The 27,855-nt window shown below is 41.5% G+C and overlaps 2 protein-coding genes across 8 annotated transcripts in view; one reads left to right on the forward strand and one right to left on the reverse strand.

The window, feature by feature from the left end:
* Positions 1 to 78: 78 nt before the first annotated feature.
* MCMBP (minichromosome maintenance complex binding protein) lies at positions 79 to 14,305 on the forward strand. Of its 6 annotated transcripts, XM_062496826.1 has the most exons (17): positions 79 to 208; positions 795 to 880; positions 2,475 to 2,615; positions 2,922 to 2,963; positions 3,426 to 3,527; positions 3,994 to 4,087; positions 4,488 to 4,493; positions 4,739 to 4,890; positions 5,602 to 5,702; positions 7,498 to 7,667; positions 8,474 to 8,597; positions 9,716 to 9,833; positions 10,423 to 10,588; positions 12,326 to 12,459; positions 13,024 to 13,188; positions 13,576 to 13,664; positions 13,934 to 14,305. In XM_062496826.1, the coding sequence occupies exons 1-17, from the start codon at positions 151 to 153 to the stop codon at positions 14,058 to 14,060; spliced, it is 1,875 nt and encodes a 624-aa protein (XP_062352810.1). In that variant the 5' UTR covers positions 79 to 150; the 3' UTR covers positions 14,061 to 14,305. The 6 variants fall into 6 exon arrangements, with proteins under 6 accessions (XP_062352810.1, XP_062352809.1, XP_062352808.1 ...); XM_062496825.1 differs by lacking the exon at positions 4,488 to 4,493 and having other exon boundaries at positions 3,426 to 3,550; positions 4,011 to 4,123; XM_062496824.1 differs by lacking the exon at positions 4,488 to 4,493 and having other exon boundaries at positions 3,994 to 4,129.
* A 1,342-nt stretch (positions 14,306 to 15,647) lies between these two features.
* INPP5F (inositol polyphosphate-5-phosphatase F) overlaps positions 15,648 to 27,855 on the reverse strand; it is a 38,958-nt gene continuing 26,750 nt past the window's right edge. For both annotated transcript variants that reach the window (XM_062496551.1, XM_062496552.1), the window contains exons 11-20: positions 27,297 to 27,374; positions 26,438 to 26,558; positions 24,414 to 24,542; positions 22,809 to 22,926; positions 22,096 to 22,294; positions 21,127 to 21,198; positions 20,959 to 21,032; positions 19,606 to 19,734; positions 18,783 to 18,870; positions 15,648 to 18,310 (exon numbers count right to left, since the gene is read on the reverse strand). In XM_062496551.1, coding sequence (XP_062352535.1) covers positions 17,221 to 18,310; positions 18,783 to 18,870; positions 19,606 to 19,734; positions 20,959 to 21,032; positions 21,127 to 21,198; positions 22,096 to 22,294; positions 22,809 to 22,926; positions 24,414 to 24,542; positions 26,438 to 26,558; positions 27,297 to 27,374 — 2,098 coding nt within the window. In that variant the 3' untranslated portion in view covers positions 15,648 to 17,220. The remainder of the gene's footprint in view (positions 18,311 to 18,782; positions 18,871 to 19,605; positions 19,735 to 20,958; positions 21,033 to 21,126; positions 21,199 to 22,095; positions 22,295 to 22,808; positions 22,927 to 24,413; positions 24,543 to 26,437; positions 26,559 to 27,296; positions 27,375 to 27,855) is intronic.

The raw sequence follows: 27,855 nt of genomic DNA on the forward strand, positions 1-27,855 counted from the left end.
CGCAGCCGTGAGGGGCGGGAGGCGGGCCCGGCCGCCATTCCCGCAGGAAGAGGAGGAGGAGGAGGAGGAGGAGGAGGAGGAAGCGGCGGCGGTCCCCGCGCTGGGCTGGCGAGCGGGACTCGGCGGCCGCAGGGTGCCGGCGGCCCCGCCATGCCGTGCGTGGGCGACTGGCTGAACAGCCCCCTGAGCATCGTGCAGGGCATCTTCGGTGAGGCGGGCCCGCGTCCCTGCGCGGCAGCGGGAGCGCCCTGAGGGCGCCCGGAACCGGACGGCGCTTTCCCTCGCGGGGTGGTGGCGGGAGAGCGGCGAGGCCGGCTCTGTATCTTGTGTGTCTGTCTTATGTCGCGTATATCTTGTATACAACGTGTGTTTCGTGTATCTCGTGCGTGTCTCTGGGTTCCGGCAGCAACGCGTGCTGCCGAGCGGCGCTGGTGTTGCCTGCGCCGTCAGCCGCGGCTGTTCCCGTGCTGGGCTTGGTCTTAACTAAGAGAATACCGAAATAAAAATTCCCTCAGCCTACACAGCACGGAAAGCGGTGCCTCGCTCCTGCCCTTGCCCACTGGGGTGTTGCGGAGCTTTCCCTCGCTCCTGACAATGGCTCCGTGCTTCTTGGTTGGCCTGCAAGGGTTTGAAAGGGGAAGTCCGTGAATTTCAAGGGGAATCAATTGGTCTAAGATGCACTTACTTCTCTAAGGTAGCGGTGAAAGTTGGGTTTGTTTGATACTCTGGAAGACTGCTGGATAAAAGTCTCTCATGTGGTGCTAAAAGGTGCATAAATATGTTGGTTTTTGTAGCCCAAAATGTTCCAAACTCTGACTGGGAGAAGAAGGTAACCGAATACTTCAAGGAAAAATTAAAAGAAAATAACGCTACTAACTGGGTAAGAGTGCTTTATTGTTTTCGAGTTACACTTTTTCTTAAGCTTCGTTTTTTATTAGATTTTATTGCAAGGGCTTGCTTTTGATAAGTGCAGCCTTTTCATGAGAATAAGTGCGCAGCTGAGTGTCAGGCCCAGGCTTTGGGATGTGGAATTTACACCTGTGCTGCTTTAACCTGAGTGCAAAGCCGGGATGAGAAATCCCAGCCCATCCATCCCCTTGCCTTCAGCACCCTCCTTCCCCCAGGCCATCACTGCTAGGTGCTGCCACTTTGTAGCACAGTCAGTAGATGGCAGGAGATGACAAATATTCTCATTTTTGGGGAAGTGTGAGTTCTCCGTGTGCACCACGAGCATCTCAGCTGCTGGTTATAAGCCTGCTTTCTCAGGAGCTTTTATCACCATGCTGTATACTTGTGTGGGTTGAAGAAATAGTTGCCTGGACCTTAAAGTTGTAAGGAAAAACAACTTTTCCTGCTAAAACTGTGTTTTATTGGGATGGATCAGGGCTAGTTTGTGCAGGTTAGCAGGCAAGTTGTGCTTTAAAAATAAAATGTGCACAGTTGAGTTCAAAAGCTGGTACTTTTCTAAAAGGCTGTGGCAGAAATGACATAATGGGTCTGATAAGGGGATTAGAAACTTTCATATCAGATCTGTTCTACGTATGACTAAAAACAGGTGAAAATTATTTCTTTTCTTCCTCTGTCAGTGAAAGTATTCTGTACTTAGTACTAAATGGTAACTTAAATCAAAGCATAAGTGGCAAAACTGAGTAAAATTTACAACGTCAGAAGGAATTGAAATAATTTTTTCTTACTCACAAAAAAACCAGGAAGGGATATGCTTCTGTTAAAATGCCACTTCCTATAGGGCCACTTACGGTTTTTGTTGCATTTTAATGTTGGCTGTGGGCTTTTTCAACAAAGATTTTATCTTCAAATTTAGAAGACTCTCTTCATATTGCAAGTCTCATTCTTTGAAGTTATACCATGTGTTTTAGGCATCTATTTTTTTATTTCTGTTTTCCCATTGTCATGTAAAACTGTGTGGAAAATACTTCCCCAGTGTGGACTTGGAAATTAACATACAGGTTTTTCAGGACCTTTTGTTACAAGAAATTGTGCATGCAAATTCCTCTAGTACTGCTGGTACATGGTGGAAGTGCTGTTAAGTAGAAATAAGATCAGTGATAAATTGTATTTAATCCTGAAGCTGCAATAATTCTAAATTTAAAAATTGGATTTAAATGTTGTACAGTTTTCATACAGTTGCAGTGGCTTATAACCACTTCTTTCATAGTCCAGTATTGGGACTGGTGGTTTTGGGACTGGAAGAATTTAGGAACTCTTAAGTGGCTGATAATTGTAACAGTTATCTGTAACAGCCATTGCAGAAAGGTGTTGGGATAGATACACTTTGTTACTGCTTAACTTAGGATGGGAGATGCACTCAGAAAATAATAGGTGTGCTACATATATAGGGGTTTGAGGAGGATAAACTGGATATTCAAAGACTAAAGTTTTTGTGCTGGTTTTGGCTTACTTCAGAGCACTGCTCAATATGTACCAGTTTTATAGAGCAATCTCTCTTTTCACAGGTTCCATCACTGAATGATGTTCCTGTACATTACCTAAAACCCAACAGCTTAGTGAAATTTCGCTGCATGGTTCAAGATATGTTTGATCCTGAGTTTTACATGGGAGTGTATGAAACAGTTGACCCAAACACAAATGCACGTGTAAGTGAAATACTGATTTACTATTTTACTAAATGTTTGTCATCTTCCTCAGCCTGGTCCTTGTATTTCTGTAGTTTGTGAGTTAAATCTACAGAGTGTGGACACTGATAGTAACTGTGTTCAGCTCCAGTGCTATCAGTAAAACATAACCTGTTACACTTCTGTTGAGGAGCAGAAAATGCTAAAGTGATGAAAGCTTTGGCAGGATGTCTGTGAGGGACTTTGGCCTGCAGTGATTTTGGTGTGATTCATGTTCAAGATGCTGTCAGAAACAGAATGATTGCACTGCCTTTTTCCTCTTGACAGGTTTTGCATTTTGGTAAATACAGAGATGTGGCAGAATGTGGGGTAAGTTACATAAATTATATGAACTTAGAGAAGAAATACTGGGTGGAAAGTTGTAGTTTTATAAGTGTGACAGAGCTTCTTTGGCACTTGGCAGTGGATTCCTGAAGATACTGCTCTAAATGCAAAATTAATCTTTGGTTTGCAAAGCAGAGTATTCATAACTGCTCACTGGCATTCTAATTTCAGGAGGCTTCCAGCTGTTTCTGTTGTATTTAAAATTTGTTTTGTTTGAGTGGAATGGGGAGTGGCTGTGACCTTGAAACTGTCTGCTATGGAAAACAGTGAATTTTGGAAGTGCAGTGCAGTTTGAATCAAAGCATTATATATTCACTTTTTCCTGAGTTAAGTAGTCTTGCATGTTAATTGTAACCTCTGGCTGAGTAACTGAATCTGTGGGGTTAGTTTGAAAAAAGAAAACAAACTATAATCAGACTTTTAACAAAGTTTCTCTTGGAATTCCAGCCTCAGCAGGAAATTGATTTGAACTCCTCACAAACAGTCACATCAGAGAGACAGACTTTCTACTGTGTTCCAGTGCCTGGTGAATCAGCATGGGTGAAAGAAATATCTTTTTTGACTGAGCCAGTGTTTTGTTATACAATCAGTGGTCACCAACTAATTAATTAGATTTAAGAATATAAGTTTTTGGGGGTTTTTTGTTTTTTTTTAAAGTTAGTGAATCTGGTGAGGTAATAGGTGTAGAAAGAGGAAAAAAAAGAAAATTGATGGTGTGTAATATGCACAGAGGATGCAAAGGAACCCATCTGCATTTGTTTTGATTTAGAAGACATTTTTGCTTAGCAGATTATTGAAAATTTCTGTTAATTTCCAGTTGCAAATGCTCAGGAAAAGAAAAACTTCAGTTGAGCCAGTGTCCTTTTCTACAGCAGGACACTTACACAGTGAGAGTCTCCTATAAAACACCTGTAGCTGAGCGTGTTAAGATCAGGATTTTATGTTAAAAAAAACAACCTTAGCATGGCTGAGGTTTCCCTGCTCAGTCTGTGGCTTCCTTAACCTGCAATCCCACGCCTACATCAGTGCCAGCCAAGCTCGAGTGAGCCCTTCAACCTCCTACACCCCGAGCCGCCACAAGAGGAGCTACGAGGAGGATGAGGACATGGATCTGCATCCCTCCAAACAGAAGGAGCAACACATGGGTGAGAGTTGCTGTTGATGAATAGTTGATACCTTTCCAGATTTCGTCAAAAATTCAGTGCTAAAAACTGAGATATTTGCAGCTGATGTAATTATTACGTGTTGTTGCAGTCTTCCTGATTTGAAGGCTTTGGTTGAAGTCAGTGGTTTAATTTGAAGGAGTGTGGGAGAGCCTGCAGTGTTGTGTGTTGAATGATTTGCTGACAATCTAGAGAGATGTTTAATAGAAACTGTTTTTTATGCATATTCAGACCTGTTTTTTTAAACAAGAAGTGCAGAAAAATATTATCTTTGCAGTCCTATGGACTGTAGGAAAAAAAAATCATTGCCCTGGTTTAAACATTTCATTTTGAAAATCAGATTTCTGGCCATGTCTGGGTTTCCAAGACACACAGATCTTTGCCAATACTCTCTCTCACAGTTAACTTGATTACATAAAATATGCACTTGTGAGACTTCTCATATTAAAAGTATGCTCCATTAAGTATATTGCATTATTAAATATTCTTGTCTCAGATGTCTTGTTAAATCAGTTTTTTTCTGTGTTGTTTACTGAAGAAAGTTGTTCAGTTCTGCATTTCTATTTAAAAAGCCTGCAAAACCTGTGTTTTTTTCAGGCAGTGGAAGTGATATCCATGGATGTGTGGAGCCAAAGAGATTAGAAACAGAAGCTTCTGCAGGTCATCATATCATTTCTCCCAGCTGTTCCCCTCCACTTGACCTAAATTTTCCCTTGCCAGGAGAGAAGGGACCAGCATGTCTTGTAAAGGTAAGAGAAGTGATGAGCAGGGCTGTGCTCTCTCTGAGGCAGACAGAATTAGCCTTGCAGTGGTTTGTAGGCACAGAAATTGTGTCTCAAGTCCACAATTTTGTCTCTAGAGATAATTACATTCTTTCTTTTCACTAATACAGCGTTTCTCTTTTTGACTGCTGCATTTGAATAGCTGGAATCCTTCAGAAGCGTTTTATTAAAGTTTGCACCTTCTCACCACACTTAGTTTAAAAGAAAAGATTCCAGTATTGGATGCAGCTGGTATTGAGCCCTGGTATTTTTCTTTTAGGATGTCTCCTCTAATTGAAAAACAGCTGTGCAAGACCAAGCTGTAAAAGCAGTAAACCACACATTTGTGTATTGAATTTGAAATGGTCCTTGATTCACTGCTGTGCTATATTACTATGAAACTTTAACACAAACTTTCTCTGCTGTTGCTGTATTGGTTTCTCTCTTATTCAGCAAATCTTGATGAGTCAGAGTAGAATACAGTTGTTTACACTTGTGTGGCAAAGAATGCCAATAGAAAAGGCACGGAATCATAAAATTCCCTTTCCCAGTGTAAGCTTACTGACACTGAGGGTGAGGGCAGACCTCTTCACTCAGACTGTTCTCAGTCCACAGTTGAGAATCCTGAGTTTCCTTTGTCTGTGTTTTTCTGCTGTCATGCATCTGCTTCTTTTTTTTTTTTTTTTATGTTTGGGGCAGGTCTATGAGAGCTGGGAGAGCTTCAAAGTCAATGACGTGCTGGAGGTTTTTGGTGTTCTGTCCGTGGACCCAGTGCTGAGCATAGTGAACAGTGAAGACAGGTAAGGCTGCCCTGACATGCAGGTTTTTGTTGCAGTGAGCAGACAAGGAAATGTGTAAGTGCATGATAATTATGCTTAAGAAGTTAATTTTGTTGCTTAAAAATAGCTTGATGAGGAAAGTGTTACATCCAGCATCCTGGAAACTGAAGTCCAGTGTGCTCTGGTACATCCATATCCTTGGATACCCAGTGCATCTTTTTTTAGGTTGTTGTACAGTCTGTAAAGCAGAAAATGCTTCTATAGCTAAATGTTTTGTGAATTTTAACTAAAATATGAACTAAACTTTCAGTGAATAGGCGAATGGTGAACAAAGCTTTCAAAGAAGTGTTAAAATTATAAAATGTCCTTTTGAAGTAATTTCTAAGTCCATGAAGGTTGTTACCAGAAATGTAAACATTTCTGAAGAATGTTTAAAAAAAAAAGTTTGTGTGTCTGCATGTAGAGTGATAGTGATCAAAATGAGTAGAAAAATGGGTTGATTTTTTTTTTTTAATTAATTAAGGTATCTCATTTTGTTAATCCCCTGGCAGAAACTTTCCATTTCACCTGCTGTTCTGCAATTCCTTGCCTGACAAAATACAAACTAGTCCAAGATGTGAGAAATCAATTTTCAAAATAAAAACTCTTGACCAAAATCTAACATAAAGACTGCTGATGTCTTGAACCATTGCACTCAAACATTTCTGTTGGTGTGTTTATCTGTCTGGCAAGTACAATACCCAGACTGCAATGTGAATCCTTTCTAGTGCCAACTTCTTAAAAATTAACTCAGCCTGGTCAGCTGCTTTTTGTTATCATCTGTGTGACAGCTAATCCCAGACTGACAGCTCAGTTGCTCTGTCGCAGGTGCTTGTGTTTTTTTTCCCTGTGTCATTCTGTAACAAGAAGACAAAATGGTGGCATTTAGTAACATTTTGAATGCAAACGAAAGACATCTCTTGTAATGGAAAGAGTGGATGAACTGCTGAAGTGGCTTTGAAGTTATAAAGCCTCACAGCTTTTAAAACCAGTACAAGAAATTTGTGCTAAACTTTACTGTCATCTGATAGTCACTTTAGGGATTTTACTTTCTAAAAAGAAAAATTAAAAACCACCCAGAAGAAATTTTGAAAGACATCTTCAGGGGGAGCAAAGCTTGTGTATCTGATCTCTTAAATTAAGAGGTACTACCTCCAGGTACCAGCAGAGGTATTAGGATTTATTTATTTATTCACAGTTCTTTTACTGAGCCAGTTATAAAGCTGTGATGTTTGTCTAGAGATGATGTGTGTCTAGAAGATCTTGTCAGGCTCCAGAACCTTGTGGGATATGAAAATCCCACGTGTGCATACAGAGACAAATGTAATAAATTACCCTCTCTTTTTAAAAGCTGCTGTTTAGACTTTGTTCAGTACAGACTGGACAGAGCAGTGTGTAATATTTTACTTGAAGCTACAGCCTATTAAATGATGCAACAAATAATAAATGTGAGAGTTTGGTTTCATGGGGTTTTTTTTTGTTGGGTTGTTTGGTTTTCTCTTCAGAAAACTGACTTGTTTATTTTCTGAAAATAATAGAATCCAGGTATTTTGGGTCAAACCTGCTGTGGTGTTAATATGCCCATTATGCAATTGTGATTCAGTAGTTCTGGCTTTTATAAAGTTCCTAAAGGAGGTAGTTTGAATGTGGGAGGAGTCAGCAGGAGCTGGGAGCAGATGCTGTTTGTTCTTCTGTTCTTGGCCCGGTTCCAGCCGCTCGGGGTCAGAAATTCCCGGGCAATGTTTCCAAATCCTGCTGCACTGTGCCCTCTCCCCAGGGACAGCTCAACCCTTGATCCCATGGAGTGCATGGACACGGCAGAGGAGCAGAGAGTGCACAGCCCCCCGGCCTCATTAGTGCCCAGGATCCACGTGATTTTGGCACAGAAATTGCAACACATTAACCCCTTGCTGCCTGCCTGCCTTAACGAAGAGGAGAGTAAAACCTGTGAGTATCTGAACTCTGGGCACTTTTCCAGGACACGTGAGCAAATACTGCTTTGCTCAGAGGCAAATAGCTCAACAGCAGGGTTTGAATTTAAATCTTGTTAAATGGAAGAACCAGGCAGTGCTGCGCAGGATGCAGATGCTTGTGTTTGTGTGATGTTTACATTTTTATGGGGCTGAAATAAATGTGATTTATGTGGCATTTGGTTTTGCATTCTATGTGCCCAAAGATTTTACGAAGTTGTTCAGCCATGAGATTTGATTTGTTTTTGAACTGACTTGAGAATTGCTGGAAAATTAGATTTCCAATTTAGTGTTATACTGGAAATAAGAAACATACTGATAATATAGAGACTCATAATGCTGTGCACAAAGCAAGGTAATTCTGCTTTTTGCCTTGTTATTTTTTTCATTGAATTATTGCTTGCAGACCTCTGATATTTATAACTTTCTTCCTTGAGTGCCTTGTGTTGCTTGTTCTGAGCAATATGCAAGAGGTTTTTTTTTTCTGCCTTTAATGTAAAACGGAGCAGGTATGGATTTTAGAAATTTGGCTCTACACTTTATAGCCTGGTGCAAATGCATTACACAATGTATAATTTTTATCAAAAAATCATTTCCAAGGAAGTGCTGAGTGATTCAGGTTATCCAAAGCCAGTTGGAAAAACCAATGAATGTTTATTTTTCCTAGACTGCTTTGGAATAAACATTTTTCTTCAAACTGTGACAGAAAGTCAAATTTATATAGAGGGAAGAGGGTGAGGAACAAGAACATTTTCTGACATTTGTCTTCTGCTCTTTTTCCAGTTGTTTCTAATTTCATGTCTGAGCTGTCACCAGTGAGAGCAGAGTTGCTGGGGTTCCTCACCCATGCTCTCTTGGGAGACAGTTTGGCTGCTGAATACCTGATACTGCATCTCATCTCTACAGTGTAAGTATTTACATATGTGCTGAGAATTTATGTATTTATCATTTAAAAGAAATCTCTTTCTATGGGGTTCTTAATCAGTCTGCAAATAAATGGCAGAAATAACTCAAACAATACTTTTTTCAATAGTACTTTGTCCAGGTAGAGTTGTCCTGTCACAATACACACAGAGGCAGATTTCAGTGTCTGAAATAACAGTAAATATTGACAAAAGACCAGCTTTATGGCAGTGTATCTGTTCAGTGCTGCTTTGAGAGCTGACAGACTCTCCAAGACACTTTCAAACAGAGGTATGAAAACATCTTTCTGCCTCTGGCTTCTTCTAATGAGTAGGACATGCCACTGACTTCCCAAAGACAGCATTTCCTGACTGCAGGCATTATTGCTTAGGTACTACAAGGTACTGAAAGGTACATTCTGTGAATTTGTTTAATTAAATGTAAACCTGTTTAATGGTAAGTTCAGCATGTGATAGAAATTTATTCTTACATTGATTTAAACTATCTCTGGGTGAAAGAGCAGCCTCCTTTGACTCATTAAAATTTTAAGTGTGAAACTTCAGACGTTATAGTTGTCAGGTCCAAATTGAATGGTAGTCATTTCAGTCTTCAAAATCAAAATGAGTCGTTTTTATTCTTTTTAGTGGGACTGTGAATGTTCCAACACTTAGACTAGATTGTATTTTCTCTCTTAGCTGGTATCACAGAAAGGTTGAGAGTTGTCAAGAATGGGGAGAAGATACACAGTGAGAAGAGGGAGAGGAAAGCTGAGGGCAGGTAAAGGAGATGAACAAGTGTGATAAGGAGGGAAGTTGAGATTGGGCACCAGAAAGGAAAAGAATGAGGTGTATTCACTGAGTAACAACAGAGTACAAGGAGAACAGAACGTCTGGAAGGCCATTGCAGGATGCCAAGCACTGTAAATTACTGCTCTTGTGTGGTGCTGCAAAGCCTTGAGGAGCAGCTTCAGCCTGGCTCAGCTCCTTGGGCACTGTTCCTTCAGAACACTGCATGTTCTGAAATCCTGCTGGCTGTCAGAGACACCACACAGTGCTCAAGCTGAATGACTCCTGGATCAGTGTTAGCTAGCTGTTTGCCTAACCTGTGCTGGTTTTGGTGCAGTTATGCCAGACGGGATGTGCTTCCTCTGGGAAAATTCACCGTCAACCTGAGCGGCTGTCCCCGGAGCAGCGCCTTCACGGAGCACCTGTACCGCCTCATCCAGCAGCTGGTGCCAGCAGTAAGCATTGCACCGGGCAGGCTCTGGGGGGACGTGTTCTCACTGCTGCCACCAGCTCGGGGCAGGCTGGTGAAACGCTCTCCTGCACCAATAGAGATGTGGCTGGCCTGCGTGTGAAGTCCGTGTACCTCATCATCTACGATGAACGTGCAATGAAATCCTCTCCTCAGAGGCATTGAACTGACAGGCAGATGCTGCATGCTTTATTTGGTCTTTCTGGCTCGATGTGTTTAGACATTTGGGTCATTTAATTATGGTGTCATTTGGGTTTACTCAAGTTTGCGGATACTGCTCTGCAGAAAAACCACAGTAATTCAATTTGGGGTCACACTAACAATATTGCTGCACTAAATCATTTACTATTGAGCTCATCCTAGATGTGAAGAACAACTGATAGGAACTCCTAAAAGCAACATTTTCCTTTGGGAAATCTTTAAGTATACAGCATTTGGATATTTGGGATAAAGTTTGCAGCGACAGGGTTTGTTTTCCCGTGCAGGTTCCCAGCCCAGCCGTAGCTGCAGGAAGCAGCATTCCCTGGGGACACCGGAGCACAGGACAGGTGCTGATGGTTTGTTTCTCCTTGCAGTCCTACCACCTCCGGATGAGCATCGAGAGCATGAACCACTCGCGCTTCATCCCTCGCAAGGACTACACGGCCAACCGCCTGCTCAGCGGGCTGCTGCAGCTGGCCAGCAACACCTCCCTGGTCATAGATGAGACCCAGCTCGAGCAGGGACAGCTGGACACAGCAGGTACACAGCTCTTGGTGTCTAGAATCTCATTTGGGAGGTTAAAAGCTGCTGTGTTTTAAGACAGTGGTGATAATCGTGTCCCGCTCGTAAGAGGGGTCTATTGCAAAACTGTTTGTGGTTTCTACATCCTATTTCATTGCTTTGAAGCAGCTTCCTGCAGCCTTCTCAGCCAACTTAAGAAAAAATTGGGAGAAGTCTTTATTACCAAAATAACTCTGATTCATTAGAGTGGCCTTTTAGTTTCCTGTGATAGTGCATGAAGTGGGCAAAGCATATGCTAATGCCTTATGCTCTATACTTTTACTGGTATATCTGGAAACCATCCCTGAGAACACAGCTAAAAACTGGAGAAAAAAAGATTGCTATTACTGTGTTAAAAATAGTGAGGATTCTATCTTACAAGCTGGCGTAGCAAGCTTTCAGCAGAGTTTTAGAAATAAATTTAATTGTAACTCACATAAAAGAGCTGAGTTGCATTTACAAGCTCAGTCCCTGGAGAATGCACAGTGCAGGTGTCTTTTAGTCCTGGGGCTGTCCTGTGCAGGGCCAGAAGTTGGAGCCCAATGATCCTTGTGGGTCCCTTCCAACTCAGGAGATTCTATGAAACAACAACAGGAAATCACTGCAAGTAACTTAATTTTGAAAGAAAAATGCTGTCTTGAGAAAGCTGCTTTGTTTTTTTTTAAATGCTGCTTTTAAAAGTTGCTAATTGAAATCATTCAATTGCTTTTGAGTTTTCAGTATTTTTTGTTATTTATCTTGAGTAAACCAACGAAATTTTGCTAAAGAAAATAGTAAAACTGGTAACAAGTTCTGCTTTGTCTGTTTCCAAAAGAATAGTTAAAATATTACAAACTACCATTTAGAGAGAACTCTTGCTGTGATGGTTTATAGGTTATCTAAAATGTTTGTGATGTCTAAAAGATCCACAGCATTTAGTGAAAAAGTAATATTTTAGGTATTAGAAGTTGCAGATAAAAAAGGCTTGTTAATTTTATTTCATTTCTGCTGATGTGATATTGTTTTCTACTGAACTTAAAGAAGTAAAAATTTTGCATTTCTTACAGCAATATTGGAAACAAAATTTAATCCTAGAGGAGAGTGTCTTCAGATGTAGTTGGTTTAATAATTTGATATTAAATTTGTCTTCATTTGCTAACTTTGCCTTTATTTGCAATATACTGAATTGTTACTAATAATTTAAAGGTAAAACCATAACATTACTTTTGTCATTTGATGCAGTAACTGCTGAAGAGAAATTCAATTTGTCAGGTACATTTTGGTATTTCAAAGAGAGAATTCCAAGAGTCAACTATTTAATTTGTCAATTTTAACATTTTATATTTTAAATTACTGAATTCCAGGTAAGGTGAACGAGTACTATAAAAAATTGGCAAAGTTAAATTGGTAGTGTTTTTCTGCTTTTGAAGAGAGATTTCTTTTTTGGTTTTTCTCTGTAAATGGATATCTGGCTTTGTAGGGCCCATGAAAACATTGAGCTATAAACTCATGTACATAAGCCAGACAAAGTTTAGGCCTGAAATCAAGAATTCTTAGTTTTAATTCACATTAAGAAGTGGTTGTCTCTGTCTGGAAGACACCTCAGACGCCAGAAGGAACAGGATGATTGCAGGAATCCTTGTGCTGGCTGCTCCTTAAAGACAGGTGGGAAACAAAAATCAGGGCTGACATTTTGTTTCGGTCCAGTAGTCAGGGAATTTGTTCTTGCTCTCGCAGGTGTCCATAACGTGACAGCTCTGGGTAACCTGATCACTTGGCAGAAGGTGGAGTATGACTTCAGTTACCACCGGATGGAATTCCCATGCAACATTAACGTTCTGATCACTTCCGAGGGCCGCTCGCTCCTGCCGGTATGGGAAGGGCTTCCAGGTTCTGCTGGGGAGCTGTCACTGGCAGCTGCTGCCCACAGCAGGCCCTGACAGGGACAAGTGGGGGCTGGAAACGTGTCTTGTGACCAGGGAGGGTGTGACACTGGCAGTAGCTGCTGCCTTCCCCCTCGTGGCTGGAAACCTGTTCGCGGGATAACACTGAGATGGAGCTTCCCTCCTCCTTTCTGAGCAGAGAGGGTGAGCTGGTGAAGGACCCAGGGATGGGTAAGGCTGCAGAGATGTGCCACTCCCAAAGCCTCCCTCTGGCATGGTGGGTTCTGAGGGGATGGGCACAGACGTGGCATTGCCCCTGCAGTAGCCTGAGCTTGCAAACATCTGCTCTCTGACATTCCAGCTTTGTCCGCTGAGCCTTTGCTCTCCTGCTTGAATCAGAAACTGTTCAAAATGTGAGCTGGGGAATGTTTCAACAATTGTCTTACCTTAGTTCTGGGAAATAGTGACTTGTGCTGCTTTTGAGAGTAAGTTAGTCTTGGAATAGAGAACAGTGGGATGTGGAAAGAGATGAAATGTCATTTTCTCTTTCAGTCAGATTGCCAAGTCCACTTGCAACCACAGATAATTCCCCCGAACATGGAAGAGTACATGAGCAGCCTCCTCACTGCAGTGCTGCCCTCCGTGCTGAACAAATTCCGAATTTACCTGAGTTTGTTGAGGCTGCTGGACTACAGTATATCTGAGGAGGTGACCAAGGTATGGACACTTCCCTCATACATTTTCAACAGGGTATTTGGATAAAAAGCACCATAGTATACAGCTACTGTGCTTTACCTGTCCGCGATTCTCCTTCAAGTTTTACAAAACCCAAACGGCAGAAGTGTTTTCACATCCTGACTGTGCCTTCCAGGATTTGTAAAGTATATACTGAGTTTATTACAGATAAGAAAGAGCATGTGTAACCTGCTTTCTAGCATTCATTTGGAAAATGGGTTCTTTTCCAAGATGAGAATTAGCCTGCTTCTGGACAGCAGTGGGTTGAAGCATTGAAATCTAAAGGTTGTTACAGTGTTCAGCTCCTCAAACGCTTATCTCATGGTGCAGATCTGTTTTGCTCCATAATTCCACACTGTGTTGTTCCAGGCAGTAGAAGAAGACTTTGTGGAAATGCGCAAGAACAACCCCGAGAGCGTCACGGCTGATGACCTGCACAAAATGCTGCTGGTGGCCAGGTGGGTGTGGTGCTCCTGTCACCACTCAGGGCTTCCCAGCACGCTGCAGACTGAGCCAGCACTGGGTCTGCAGCTGCACCGAGCTGTGCCAGACTAGCCAGGTGGAATCTCCTCTGCTCTGTTCCTCTTTGTTAGGCAAAGTATTCCCTTCCTGCTTTCATCCCATGCTTTCTAATTCCCAGGATACTGAAAGACAGCTGGGTTTGAGCTGTGCTGGGTTAGCAGGAGCTGAAGGAGCTGTTCCTGACTGGCTCTTTGTGCTCCCCCAGGTTCCTGTCGCTCAGCGTGGGGCAGACGACGCTGTCCAGGGAGAGGTGGCTGAGAGCAAAGCAGCTTGAGGCACTGCGGAAGGCCAGGCTGGAGCAGCAGAAATGTGTCAATGGCAATGAACTTTAACACCTGCTGGATGTCACCCTGAAAATTTCTCTAATCCTAGGTGGAACCCATACTAAGATTGGAATATTGTTTATACCAGTTTTTGTAGATAATTTATACCAAAAAGTTATGGATATTTACCCTTGTGGTCTGAACACACTTAACTCTGTTCAGCCACCTAAACATATTTTATGGAATTTTTTTGGACCCTGTTTTGTAATTGAAAATTGGTAACATTGAGCAAGTTGTTTGATATTAAACTTTAATACTGAGGTTGTGTAAACTTACTTTCTTTAATAATAAGGAATTTTAAGCCAGAGCCCTTCAGCTATAGCAATGATAGGCTCTGGTCTGGAGTACATTTGTGGTCTAATTTCTGCTTGGCTGAATCAGAGCTCTCAGCTGGCCAGCAGCTGCAGCAGGTGCTGACTTCACTTTCTGTGCTGTTGTGAGCTGAGGCACATCACACTCAGATCAGCAGCAGCATGACTGTGATTGTATCACAGTGTGGTACCAAGCACTGGTTTGATCTTACCCATGACCAGCTCAGGTATGAAATATATTTGCCTTGTGCTTAGAGCAGACCACAACTTCTCAAATTTCTCCAATGACCTTTATCCTGCTACAGCTTCTTAAAAAACCCCACATTAACTGGACAATCGGTGATACATTGAAAACATATCTTTATTTTCTACCTTGGCAATATTGCAGGGTGTTTAAATGGTTTGGATAATGTCACTGAAGTACTAAGAATGGTCTCTCCATCCCTGATTGCTACCGTGCAATTGCAACTGTGCTCAGAGGGGACTTGCAGAACTCCTTTACCAAGGGTGGTTTAAAGAGTGAAATGCTGGGAGGAATCCAGGGAGGCTGGCAGTGTGGAAACAGCCTGCAGGAACTTGTGAGGGAACCACTTCCCTATTTTACTTAAATTAATCATGTTCAGAACAAGGTAAAAGGCTCCTGCCAAGTTTTCATTAAGCTCAGACCCCCCTCTACTTAGTGCTTTCTGATGACTGAAGTCACGGGGACAGGAACCCCCTTTTATGGCATTTTCCTGTTCTTAACATAAAGGGTTTTGCTGTACAGCCAAGCTGGAGATTTTGTCTTTTCACAACAATAATGAGTACTTATAAGAAACATTTTTGTGTATCCTAAATTTGAGCCAAGTTTGGTGCCGTTTCAAATCAGAGTTGTTTTTTGTTTTTTTTAACTAAAAATGAATATTCATGGTTTCATCTGACTTATACTGCATTACTGTGAAGCAAAGCAACTGAACAAATGGGAAAAGAAATTAAGTCTCTTCAAAAGGCAGCTGGGCTGGAATGCAGGGCCGAGTTCTAAGATTGCCTCAGGGGCTGGCTTTGTGCACGTTGCCATCTGCAATAGTTCATAGCCAGGTAGGGGACAGTTCCCAAGCTGGAAGGACATTGAGCTGGAGAGGGACAGGACAAGGGGTGTTGACTTCAAACTACGAGAGGGTAGATTTAGATAAAATATGAAGAAATTCTGCCCTGTGAGGGTGTTGAGGCTGTGGCACAAGTTGCCCAGAAAAGCAGCACCATTCCAAGAGGACAAAGAACTGAAGTCATGGCTGTGGCCCTTGGACTACCAGGGGATCAGGTCTGTAACTTTGAAAGAAACCCCCAGAGCCTTGCAGTCCCACATGCCTTAACATCACTTACCAAACCCATCTTTTGATTCCAATTTTTTTTATTAAAATATCTCGTGTATATTGCTCACATTAAAATACAGCAGTAGTTTAAATATAGCCACAAGTGTAGACACTCAAAAAAAAAAAACCCAAACCCACATCACTTTAATAAAATAAATAAACCAAATTTATTTAACAAAATTTTCAGGTGATAAATGACTTCAGACACAGTACAAGTCCTAAGACACAGAGCTACCCTAGCCCAGGACACGACGTTGTGGGGACACCACGTGCAGTATCACCTATCTACAGTACAGGGATGAGGACAGAGGCACTGGGTCTGTCAGGGTGCTTACAGTCACAAACCACAGCACAGGAAGGTCCTGCTTCACAGCAGCTTCTGGACAATGCCCTAGACTAGACTGGCAGGGCAAGGCGTTCCTGGGAAGGAGTATTTAATAGGGTCATCCTTTCACACACAGAGAGAAGGGGATTTTTATCCAGTTCCCAGCACGAGCGGATGCTTTGCCCTGCCAGGTGCAAAGCTGGAGTTGGTCACAAATTTGGTCTGGAGTAGATGCTGACAGCTATGCTCTAATGCAACCCTGATCTTACAAAGCAGTGCACTGGCTTTCTGCTTTAGATGGCAGTTGGGATTTTGCATCATTTTTCACACTTAAAGAGAACCCCAGCATAGAGGGATACAGTGCCTGATGGGCAGGTATCTGTCTTGCTTTACAGAGACAAAAAAGCAGAAAAAATTGGCAAGAGTTGGAATTAAAAAAAAAAACAAACTGCTTTAACAGGGGCAAGGCAATTCAAAGCCATTTGCTTCATTTCCCCTCACCTCAAAACAAGTGAGGAAAAATCCAGTCTACAGAAGAAATTTGCGCTGCAGGATTGTGGGTATTTCAGATTGCATGTTTAAGCTTTATCTATAATGAAAGTGTCCCAGGATGTCTGGAAAGAAAAGGATAGCAAAGAAATCTCACTTTCTGGGTAACATACTTAAATTCAACAAAAACACATCAGTTCCCACTGTAGAGGCACAATTCATAGAGAGCTGCATCTAGAACTTCAATGAAAACAAGTAAAAATACTAGTCCAAAAATAAATAAAATGTAATTTACCGGTACTTTATTTTGCTGGTGTAGTGCAAGGTAAGTAAGGTCAGAGAAGTGCAGTATCATCTTTTGAGTATAAATACTTTCTACGTAATTCAGAAGAACTACAAAATTAGTCTCAAAAAAATAACTGTGCAACACATCTAAGATAGACAGCATGCTTATTGAATCCCAGTGTCTAAGCTACCTGTTTAAATATGGTTTATAGAGGTTCTGTCTCACCTGCCTGAGGGAATTCTGAAGCTTGGTCAGAACCAAATTCATTTGCATCTCTCACTGCCTGTAAACAAGTTACCTGTTATTAATCCCAGTATCCTGCAGCAGTTCACACTACAATAGTCCTGATGTCATTGTGTTAATTTATTAGAAGCCACAGCTAGAAGAACACTTCCCAAATGAGCGACTAGATCTGAATTATTCGTGTCTGGCATTGCGTAAACATTTCTCTCAGTTCTTTTTGTTTCATTTCATTTAAAGCTTCTGGTTCCGCAGGGCTCTTTTGGACCTTTGCCACAGCAAAATTAATCCCTTGAGTCAATCCTGCCTGGGTGATGTTGGCAACCTGGACCATGGAGCTGCGGATTTTAGCGAAGGGAGACACAGCCCTGCTGCTGCCGCCGTCGGCGGGGGAAGGAGTCGTGTGAAGTCCCGGCTCGTGGTTCCCAGACACTGACCCCGGGCTTCTCTGGGATTTACTGAAGTCGGGCCCACCGACAGCCAAGAGCTGAGGATTTGGCTCAGAAGACCGAACATCCAGCTTCGATGGCCTGGAAGGAACGTCTGCAACAGCTTCAGCCTTAGGTTCTGCCTTCCTGGCTGCGCTCCTGCTGGTCCGGGTCGGCGTGCGACGGGGCTCTTGAGAGCCAGCCTCAGGCTCCACAACATGGCAGCCCTTGCTCTGGGCGTCCAGCACGAACCTCCGGCAGTACGCATCCACGGGCTTGGCGAACTGCAGCTCCGCAGCGGCAGCAGAGGGCACCGACACGTCCTGGGGGACGCTGATGCTCGCGTCCGTGCCGCCGAGGGACTGCGAGCGGCTGCCGAGCCGCGGGGCCGAGGCCAGGATGCCGCAGCTGGGCAGCACGTAGTCCGAGGGACCCATGTTCTCCAGGGAACCCGCCAGCTGCGAGTCCTCGTCCGATCTGGAATTGCTCAGGAACTCGTCCGAGTGGAACGAGTCATTGTCCGAGGCTTCCGTGTCAGACTCGCTGGGGGCTTTCGGATCCACCCCTGCGTTCTCCAGAGTTTCAAGGCTGCTGTCTGACTTCCAAAGATTTACTTTCAAATTTGGCTTTAAAAAATTGACTTTCACTTCAGGTTTGGCAAAGCTGCCCAGCTTCCGAAGGTTGCTGATGTTTACATTGGACTTGGTTTGTTTCACCTTTTGATTGAGGGAGGAGAACTTGCTCAGTAAGTAATTCTTGCCTTGGGCCAGGGACCCTCTGTTCTGAGACCGAATGCCAATGATGTCTTCGTGAGGTTTGCTGCTCCTCCTAGAAGAGGAAAAAGATGTTTAATGTACAGTCAAAGCACCAACTATTCGCTGTCTTCCAGTCTATTTCTGTAACACAGATGGACATTTTAGTTCCTAAGTTACCCTTTCCTTACCTAAATAATTAATGTAATCCTTTTTTTACATCATAATATTGTACCCATATAAGCCAATCAAGCTCGAACCAGCAAAAACAAAGAAGGGTTGATGCAGAACAGCAGCCAAACAAAAGGAGCAGGCAGCTTCTGCAGGCACTTCAGTTTCTGATGAAAAAGGATTTGAATTCTCAATTTTTTTTAACCCTCGCTCTGTGTATGCTGTACTCGGTAGCCAGATTTAGCAAATATATTTAGGCTGCATTACCTGCAAAAAAACCCCAAGTTTTCTTGCTACACTTTCTGCTCAGCTGGGAGAAGCAGCTGAGTTGAGAGCAAAGCTGGGATACAGAAGGTTCACATCATTTAGGTACTCACCTCTCCAGCTTCTTCTCAATAATGGGCACATCCATTCCCATTGCTTGCTTTGTGATTCTCAGCATTTCTGCAATGCACTGAAGAGTGTCTGAAATTCAAGCAGCAGCCTGTCAGACCCTTAAAAACACCCTTAAAAGCCCATACTCCACAATCTACAAAGAAACAGGCCTAATTTTAACATAATTAAGTTTGCTTGGGTTTACTGGATTTTTTTTAACCCCAGAGCAGTTGTGCCCTACAAGTTGCAATTCTGATTTAAAGCTTACAAAACAAACCTAAAGAATAAACTCTCCTTTAGCCCTAAATACTCAGCACTGAGCAAATCACTGCCACGCTGCCTCATTTGGGGAAGCAAGAGAAGCAATTTCATTTATTCTAATCCTTGTTGACAAAGCTCAGTGCTCCAGGTATGGAGGGATAATTTTTTCCTTTGTTAGTGTTCATTTAATGTAGTTAAACAAGCAAGAACATTTCCAGACATTGATTTCACTAAAGAAATCAATTTCTTTACCTCTTTAGGAGCTAATTTTAACTTCATTTTCTACATTTTTGGAGCAGTAAAGACCTGGACAGGGAAATTACTCTAGTTCTAGAGAGATGTTTTGCTTTATAGCTGTATCTGAAACTTATTTTTCTTTCTATTAAAACAGTAACATCTGAGCAGTTTTTTTTAAATTGCTTTTCCACTTGACACAGCTGGATTTTATTGCAGTGATTTCTGAAGAAGGATACATTTTAAGAACAATGGAACAAGTGTTTTTTAGAGCAAAGCTGATAAACTGAATACATTTCTATGCCTAAAACTTTTACATAGGATACAAACCTTTTCCATCTTCTTCTGGGCTGCGAACCACAGCCCTGAGAGTGTGAAAATATCCACTCATTTCTTTGTACTTGTAATGCAGCCTCATGCAAGAGAACTTGGGCTTGCCAAAGAGAGTAGGCTCAGGCCCTGAGAGAGAAACCAGGAGAAATCTTTAACCAAATACTGAAAGAGATACTTCAGAGCCTGCACCTAAGTGCTGACAGTCTTTTTCAGCCTAAAAGGCTTCATGTTTTCTTTAGAACAGGACAGACACTTTAAATGAAAGATTTTCAAATTAACTAAACAAGCAGTAACTTACAAAAAGCAATTAGACACTCTGTATATCTATTACAATCCAGTCTGGTTGTTTATTGCAGATCACCCTTTCAAATAGAAAGGAGAAAAAAATAGAGTAGAAGGGGAAATAGAAGGAGAAAAAAAAAAAAAAGTTTCACACTTTTTACATCCTGTGGGATTTTTAGGGAGTGCTCCTGCAAGGATCAAAGGGAAAGCTAGTATTTTTATCAAGAGGATGCAATTGAAATTTCAAGATTTAGACCAAGTACTTCAAGTCTTCAGTGCACTGCATCATCTACAGCATTAAATGAGGGGTGGATGTAGATGTTTCACTCTGCTCTGTACCTTAGCATACAAATGTCCACAATACACAAGTGAGAGAGACCTTTCCCCTGAACTCTTAGAAATTGCACAGGCACAGTGAAAGTTACAGTCAGGAGATGATGAAAGCACTGTGTGTTGTGTAATGGAGGACTCAACTCCATCAGGAGGGCACACACTCCTCTCCAAATAGATCATGATTCAAAGGCATCACATCTTCAATGCTTCCAGCAGAAAATGCTGGATTTAGCCTGCAGATGTTACATTCTATAGCAAATAAGTTAAATAGCATATTATAACAATATAAATCAGCATAACAGGGTGCTTTTGTAACAGCGTGTTTGTTATCAGCCCTTGAGAAAGAAGTTTTACAAAACTATGAAACAGACCTAAAGTACAATTCTGAGCCAGTTGCTGTGTTTGGATCAAAGGAAGAGAGCACTGAATGAACAAACCCATGACTCATTACAGAAGCTGACAAAATTGTTACTGCCACTTGATAAATAATGAAATCTGCTTGGATAACTCTGGTTCTTTTAGGAGTTTGAAAGAGGGGAAATTCTAGAACCCTTCCAGTGATCAAAGCTCCCATTTCCAGCAGTAGGAAGAGCCTGGCATCCATTATCAGCCAGAAGGGCCATTTCTAGGTGGGCTCAAGGACTGCTGCTTCAATGCATTTGTAGGATGCTTTGATAAGTGCTCAAGCCATTGTTAAGAGCATTCAAAAAAAAGACAGAGTGACTGTTTTCTTACCTATTTCTATTTTTTCCAGAGCTTCAAGACTTAACCTTTGGTACTGATTCACTTTGTCGATTTCATCATCATAACTAGAAAAAAAGAAACATAATTTAGTGCTTCCTACTAATCTAAAGCAAAGCTACTAAAATAAAGTACACATAGTAAGGGAAAGTGCTAACTTACTAGGCCACATAGTAGGCAGAATTTGAAAGTAAAAGCAGCACATCCACATCCCTATGAGTGGCATCGATGAGACTGAGGGGAAGAAAAATAAATACAGGGCAGAAGGTTTTATTTATTTATTTATTTGCAGAGCTGTAACCCATGCCCAGTGTGTTCTGGGGACACTCTTAAGAGCTGAAAACAAGTTAAAAAAAGTTTCAATCACAGTGTGTCATCAAATGGATCCATGCAAGCAACACTCTCTCAAACCTGAAGTTACCTAATATCTCAAATACGTCAGCAGAAGGTAAAAAAAAAAATAAATAGAAAGCCCATAAGCTATCAAAAAATGCTACCAGAGAAATGGAAAAATACCTCAGACTCAGTGAGGGTGATGAGCCTGTGCCCTGAATAGCTGTCTTAACAACCTGCTCTGGTATTTTTAGATGCTGAAGTTTAACCTGCAGGAGATGTAACTACTGTTTTGCTCTTGCAAGCTCACGAACTCTGAACTTGATAAGGAGTGAAGTTCAGAGTTTACGCCCATTACTTTCCACAAACAGAAATCCAGACTGTCCAACTGCATTTGCCAAGGATTCAAAGTGATCAGTCAAGTTACACTTTCCCTATAAAACAATAAGGAACAACAGCTCCCCAAGCACTCCCTTTTAACCACTCTTAGTTCTACAAGTTCCCTTCATGGTACCTGCCACATTCTGGCAATATTAACCAAGTACATCCATTTCCAGACAATGTCTCAAGGCTAATTCCAGCATGCACCATTTTTATGACGCTTTGGGAAAAGCACATGTTTAGAGGACTTTTCCCTTTACAACTACAAGTATTCAAACCCTTCAAGAACTCTTGTCCTTTTAGAGAACTGTCCACCTGCTTTCTGTTCACACATCAGCTATCAAAATCTTTTCACCTCAGCAGTAATTAATAGGTGTCAGAGTAGCAGATGATCAATTTTAACTCTGCTCAACAAACCTTGGATCACAGTCAATGAGTGCCCAACCTCCATGGAATTTTTCATCATCTGGCAAGAGCAGTTTCATGTAGCTCTGCAGCAGCTGGCTGATCAGTTCCTGATGGCTCCTCAGGTTCTCCTTGTGCAAGGCTTCGTGCTCCTTCTCTTTTGTAAATATGGAGTACAGGTCCTCTGTCACAGGGATACCCTGCATCAAATCTAAATAAACCCCAGAAAATATCAAGCAAGAGACAGTTAAAAGTGATACATGGCAAGAGTTTATCAATATCCTTCCAAATGCTACATTTTAATGATGCTCTTGGTAGTCTTTTTGAAGAGAAGGCTGGTTGCCTGTAACTGAAAACTCAGAAGGTGTAACTCTGCTTTCAGTAAAAAAACAACAGTTTTTCACAATGTTAAGACATACTTGCTGCATAAATTTAACTTAGTCTTAAAATAAAACAAGAGATGTTACAAGACATTTAATGCTAAAATTAAGTTGGGGCAGTCTCCAATGAGTCACACTGCATGCAATCCCTCTGAACTGAATGTTGCTTAAATTCCAAAGTGAGTGAGACTGCTCCTTACAGTGTCCAGTACAGACATGTACCCACTCATGGTGCTTTTAAGCAACGGGGGGGGGAAAAGTCAGTCAGAAAGATTAAACCAATATGATTAAACAATCTTTTAATCTTAATAAAACAGCTCAGCTTGGTTGAAATTGTGCTCTTACCTATGACTGCTTGCCTGTAGGCATCCCTGAAACGATTCAGGTAGTATCTGTTTGCAGAGTTCATTCCATCCTTCATCACCCCTGCCAGCTTTCTTTCACCAGTCCTTGTGAAGTCACCCTGTCACACACAACATGCAAATCATGCACACATCAAACTTTGGAGCAGGCTCAGCTCAAAGGATTTGGCACTCAAACTCAGAACTGAATAGATGGCAACTCAGGAACTATCTCCAAGTAACTATTTCATATAGAAGTTGAAAAAAATTTTTTTTTTTTTCCAAAGAGCACCTTCTGGCATTGACTCTGCAGAGAATCCTGTGCTTTTGACAGATTTACAATTCCAGTAGGAAATTCCAATAGAAAACAAATCTGGACATATAAACCAGCTAACATTGAAGCAGGACTTTCAATACATCAATCACTGTGATGCTTCAATACCTCCAAAAGAAAAAAATCCCTTTATTTTTTGGCCTTTCATGTAAAAGGAACAGTAGTGGAACAATAGAGAAGACTGAAGCTTACTGAAAAATGGTTTTCATCTCACTGCTTTTGCTACCAAAACAAGACAAACACAACATAGTGGGGGAAAACAGCACATATCCTCACAACCTCAGAAACAAAAGGAAGTTTCTAGGCCATGGAAGGCTTAGAATTTGAATAAAAAGCTGGTTTGGTAGTTAAACTTCATTACAGGATTCTATTTGCAGAAACACTCTGAACACTGGCACAGAGCATTTCTGAAAGCCACATGAACTCCTATGAAGAATATTTCCATGTGGCCCACTTTCAAATTTAAAGAAATACCACAATTAAAATCAATTTAATTAATTTAACCTACAACAGTGACTGGAGCAATATTCCAGCAGAAGAAAAGTTAGATCAAGGTTTGCACTTCAGATTTAAAGTTTAATATACTCAATGAAAACAAGCATGTCAGGCTGTCTTTTTACATTTTTTTAAATATTAGTGCAATCAACCAATCAAAGCTCAGTAGAGATACTTAAAGAGAGATTTAAGAGTTAAGCATTTCCACCATAATGATTTCTTTTATGCCAAATGCAAATACTACTAAAATTTTTTCCACCAGTTACACACAGCAAATACCTCAATTTCCATGACTTTTCAAAGCAGCAGAAGTACAGAGCAAGGAGTCTCATGCTTGATCTTGGTAGAGAGAGTGCATTACAGCTAATTAAGAAGAATCTTTAGAAAATATAGATAATTAATATCACCCTACTACTACACAGCCCAATCTCCAGAACTTTAGAGTATTTTTTTTAAGTATTGTAACTGCTTACAAATACTAGAACCACGATAAAAAATAAATGGATGTAGTAATTAATACAGCTCTCAAACTCATCTCTGCTGTGCTTTGTCCCCAGACATGAAGAGAACAGAATGCAGGTGAAGTGCAGGGAGCACTGAGCTCTTCTCCCATTCACACCGAGCGCGACACCAAACACCCTTCCTCTGCAAAGCCTCATCTCTCCAGAACAAAACCACACAGGATACTTGGTGAACTCTTCAATACCCCAGGGTTTTGCAGGGCACACAAGCCCTGCAACCCAAGACATTCCTGGGGGCAGGTGAGGCTCTCCCCTTTACCTTCAAGGCCGCCGTGCCCGCGTACTGCCGGCTGATGGCATCGCCGTTGTTGGCCCACATGATCTGGTAGATCCTGTTGCATTTCACTGGCAGAGGCTGCTCTGGTGGCATCACACCCAGTTTTTTGAGCTGGAATTTGACAGATGTATTAATTCAGTGCCCAATGTAAAAGTCATTCTCACTATCAGAGCTTGGTAAAGTAAATGTAAACTCTTGTCAAGCGTTTAATTGTTAGATTTTGTATGACGGGGGAAAGGAAGCCATTGTGCTGATCTGTCAGATTAAATTAATGAATTGGTGGTTTATTGCTACACATCATATCACTGGAGGCAGAAGTAACATTAATTATGGATGTTAAGTCAATCATCAAAAAAAATTAGCTGAGTGAAAACAAGTTACTGTAGAGTCTCAAGATATGGGAAATTTTTCAACAGAGAACCATCCAAAAAACAGACATCACAATTTTAAAATAAACAAGTTAATATGTCTTCCATTGCAAGGGCATTCGTGACCTCAAAGGTCTGAAAACAAATAAAAATAACTTCTTATGTTGGTTTATTATTAGTGCTTGCACATTTTGGACAGTTACTGTTTGTGACTGATACTAGAGTAAGATATCTTGCTCTTAGAACACCCAGTCCTCCAGTTTTCCCCAGATAAGTCTTGGGTACAATACCAACATCAGGCTTTGTACACACACTGAGTGGATAGAGCAGCACATACACAACTTCAATGCAGTCATTAAATGGTAGGAATAACTTGGAATAAATAATAGAAAAATTTCAATTTACAACTGAAACCGAATGCTCAAGCACACTTTGCAAGTTAGATGAAAATTAACACAAAGCTGTTCATTAACTTTGAAAGCCCTATCAAGTTTCCAGATGAGAGAAGGCAGGTCCAGTGGTTCCAGAAAGAAAAGTGTGAGGTGCATGTAACCCTCAGTCCCTCACTCCATGCCACTGACCCTGCAATGCTCAGGGCATTGCCAAGTACTTCAGCTCCAGGAGGAGAATGATGCAGCACATCACAAGCTCACACTTCAGCCACGATTAGTGAAGCTTCTTCACAACAATCTGTGACACTCTTGGTTTTGAAAGAATTGCCTTGGAACTCAAGAGTTACCCTGGATAGAAAACCTATTCTAAAATAATGACTGTGAGATTGCTGATCCCTCCCCCCTGTCCTCAGTATGCCAGAAGCTCATAAAAGCAGATCACAAAGAGGAACTGCCAGGTACAATGGCCAGATCCATTCACTTTCCACCCTAATGAAGAACCCACTTCATCCTTTCTCCTTCACTTTAACTATAATCAGGTTTGCTCATTTTGGGCTGTGACTGGGGCTTTGATGTTTCAGTTACAGGACATTAAGCCTGCATTAAGTCTGTAGCAGTATTGTGTCAGTGGTCTTTACAAGGGAAGAGAGTCACCACTGAGCTTCTAAAAAGCAAGGTTGGGCCAGAGCAAAGAGGAAAGCAAAAGGAAAGTACTCTCAGCCTGCTTGGAAATCCCCCCTCTGTACAGGGAGAACTATTCCACAGCACAAGAGTCACAGCCATCAGGGCTATTTACATCAAAAATTAATTATTCCTCTACACACAGAAGGGACAACTAATCTCCCTTCTTGCTGCATCACAGTATTTCACTTCAAAGCACCTAAAATAGCATCAGTGTGTTAGATTTTAGTCCTTTAACATCATTTCAGTGAGAGACTTGGGGGGAAGGTGTCTTGTTTCTAAACTCTATTTGTACATAACTTAAACTGAAAGTACTAAATCCAAACAAGACAATCCTCTCCAAGTTGTGGACAGTCAGTCCTTTCTGAAGCAGGCACCACTATTCTATAATGATTTCAAGTTTTGCATTTGTGAATATTATTCCTCTCAGCTTTGTGGCTCTACAAGCATTTTGCAAAAATTTTTTTTCGTAGAGGTCAGTTTGGCATTTTTCAAACACACAGATTTCTCTGTGAACAACAATTAAGGTGTGAGGCACTTGACAGAGCCCCTCAGTTTTACATGCCTGCTGCTCCATGACCACTCTGGCAATAGCAGCCTGCACAACGTTGGTCCGATCCAGGCAGTCCATGCAGTTCACCCGGAAAATCCCCTCCTGCTTACAGATCACTCCAGCTTGGTCAACCCTTTCAACAGGAAGAGAATAAAGGCACACTGAGACACTTAAAATCCAGTGTAATTCATCAGCTTCTATAAACAGTAGAGCATTTTACACACGGAGCACTATTTATGGTTGCGTTCACACCCCAGCCACACCCCACGCTGAATTAACTCCTCTTGTTCCAATTTATCCTCTTTAATCTAGGCTGGATATCAGACATAACTACTACTGAGGCCACAAAATTGAGATGCAATCAGACGCTGAATTCAATTCATGCATACATAATACAAGTTTTCAAGAGCAAAGGCATTTAATTTCAAGAACAGAGAAGCAGATGATAATGACAGCAATACAGAACAATATAGAGCAATTGATTGAGGCTGCAGCCACACTTGTTACCCAAATGTATGAACTTTAATCAGCTCAAACTTAAGGTCAAACATGTCTGCTTGCTGTCAACAGCAAGGCTGCCCTTACAGGGTTTGTGGATCAAATACAAAGTGTTTCACAATAAATGTGAGTGACCCTGAAAGTGTGAAATGCAGTAAACCTCCAGCAGGAAACAGCACCTGAGAACTTCTGCTGTTACATGGGTAGAACACCAACACTTCAGAAGACAAAAACTCTGACAAACAAGCTGGACACCAAAAGAGAACTATAAAACATTGGTTTGGAGAAAATTAAGGCCTCTGAATATCTACTCTTTGTTGGTGTTTTCCTCTGTAAATGTTCTCTACTAGCCTAAAAACAGTTAAGTACCTACCAGCACCACTTCATGTCAAGAATAATATCATGAATGGCATCAGTCAGTGTCTGAACATTTTCAAACTTCATTCCTCGGCTGAAACACAATTTCACAAAAGTTAGTTTGAACTAGAACAGTGACTTTACTTCACAACTTTATCTTATTTGTAATGCTAACAAAGATAGTGTTTTGGCTAAATGAAAGACACAAGCATTCCCTCCTGCAATAAGCTTTAAACAGGAGCCAATATTCAGAACTATTTTGCAGCACAGTTCAGCATCCAAATCCAAGGCAAGAGGTTAAAAGATCATCCAATTCCCAAGACTTAGCATTTTTTAATACTGCTTCCATTGGGAAGAGCAAGTATGCAGCTATTGAGGCATGTACAACATTCTGTTCTCATTTTAGTCTCAAGAAAGTGACTACTGCAGATTTGGAACTGGGATGGTGAGTCCTGCTTTGCCAGTGACTGTACAGAGAAAATCACCTACAGACACATCACCTCCTGCTCCCCCTACCCCATCTGGTTATTTTTCAGGATTGTTCACAATTCACTCCTGCTCACAGTGCAGAAACA

Source organism: Cinclus cinclus, chromosome 7, assembly GCF_963662255.1.
Source record: "Cinclus cinclus chromosome 7, bCinCin1.1, whole genome shotgun sequence".
In the NCBI taxonomy this organism is placed as follows: domain Eukaryota; kingdom Metazoa; phylum Chordata; class Aves; order Passeriformes; family Cinclidae; genus Cinclus; species Cinclus cinclus.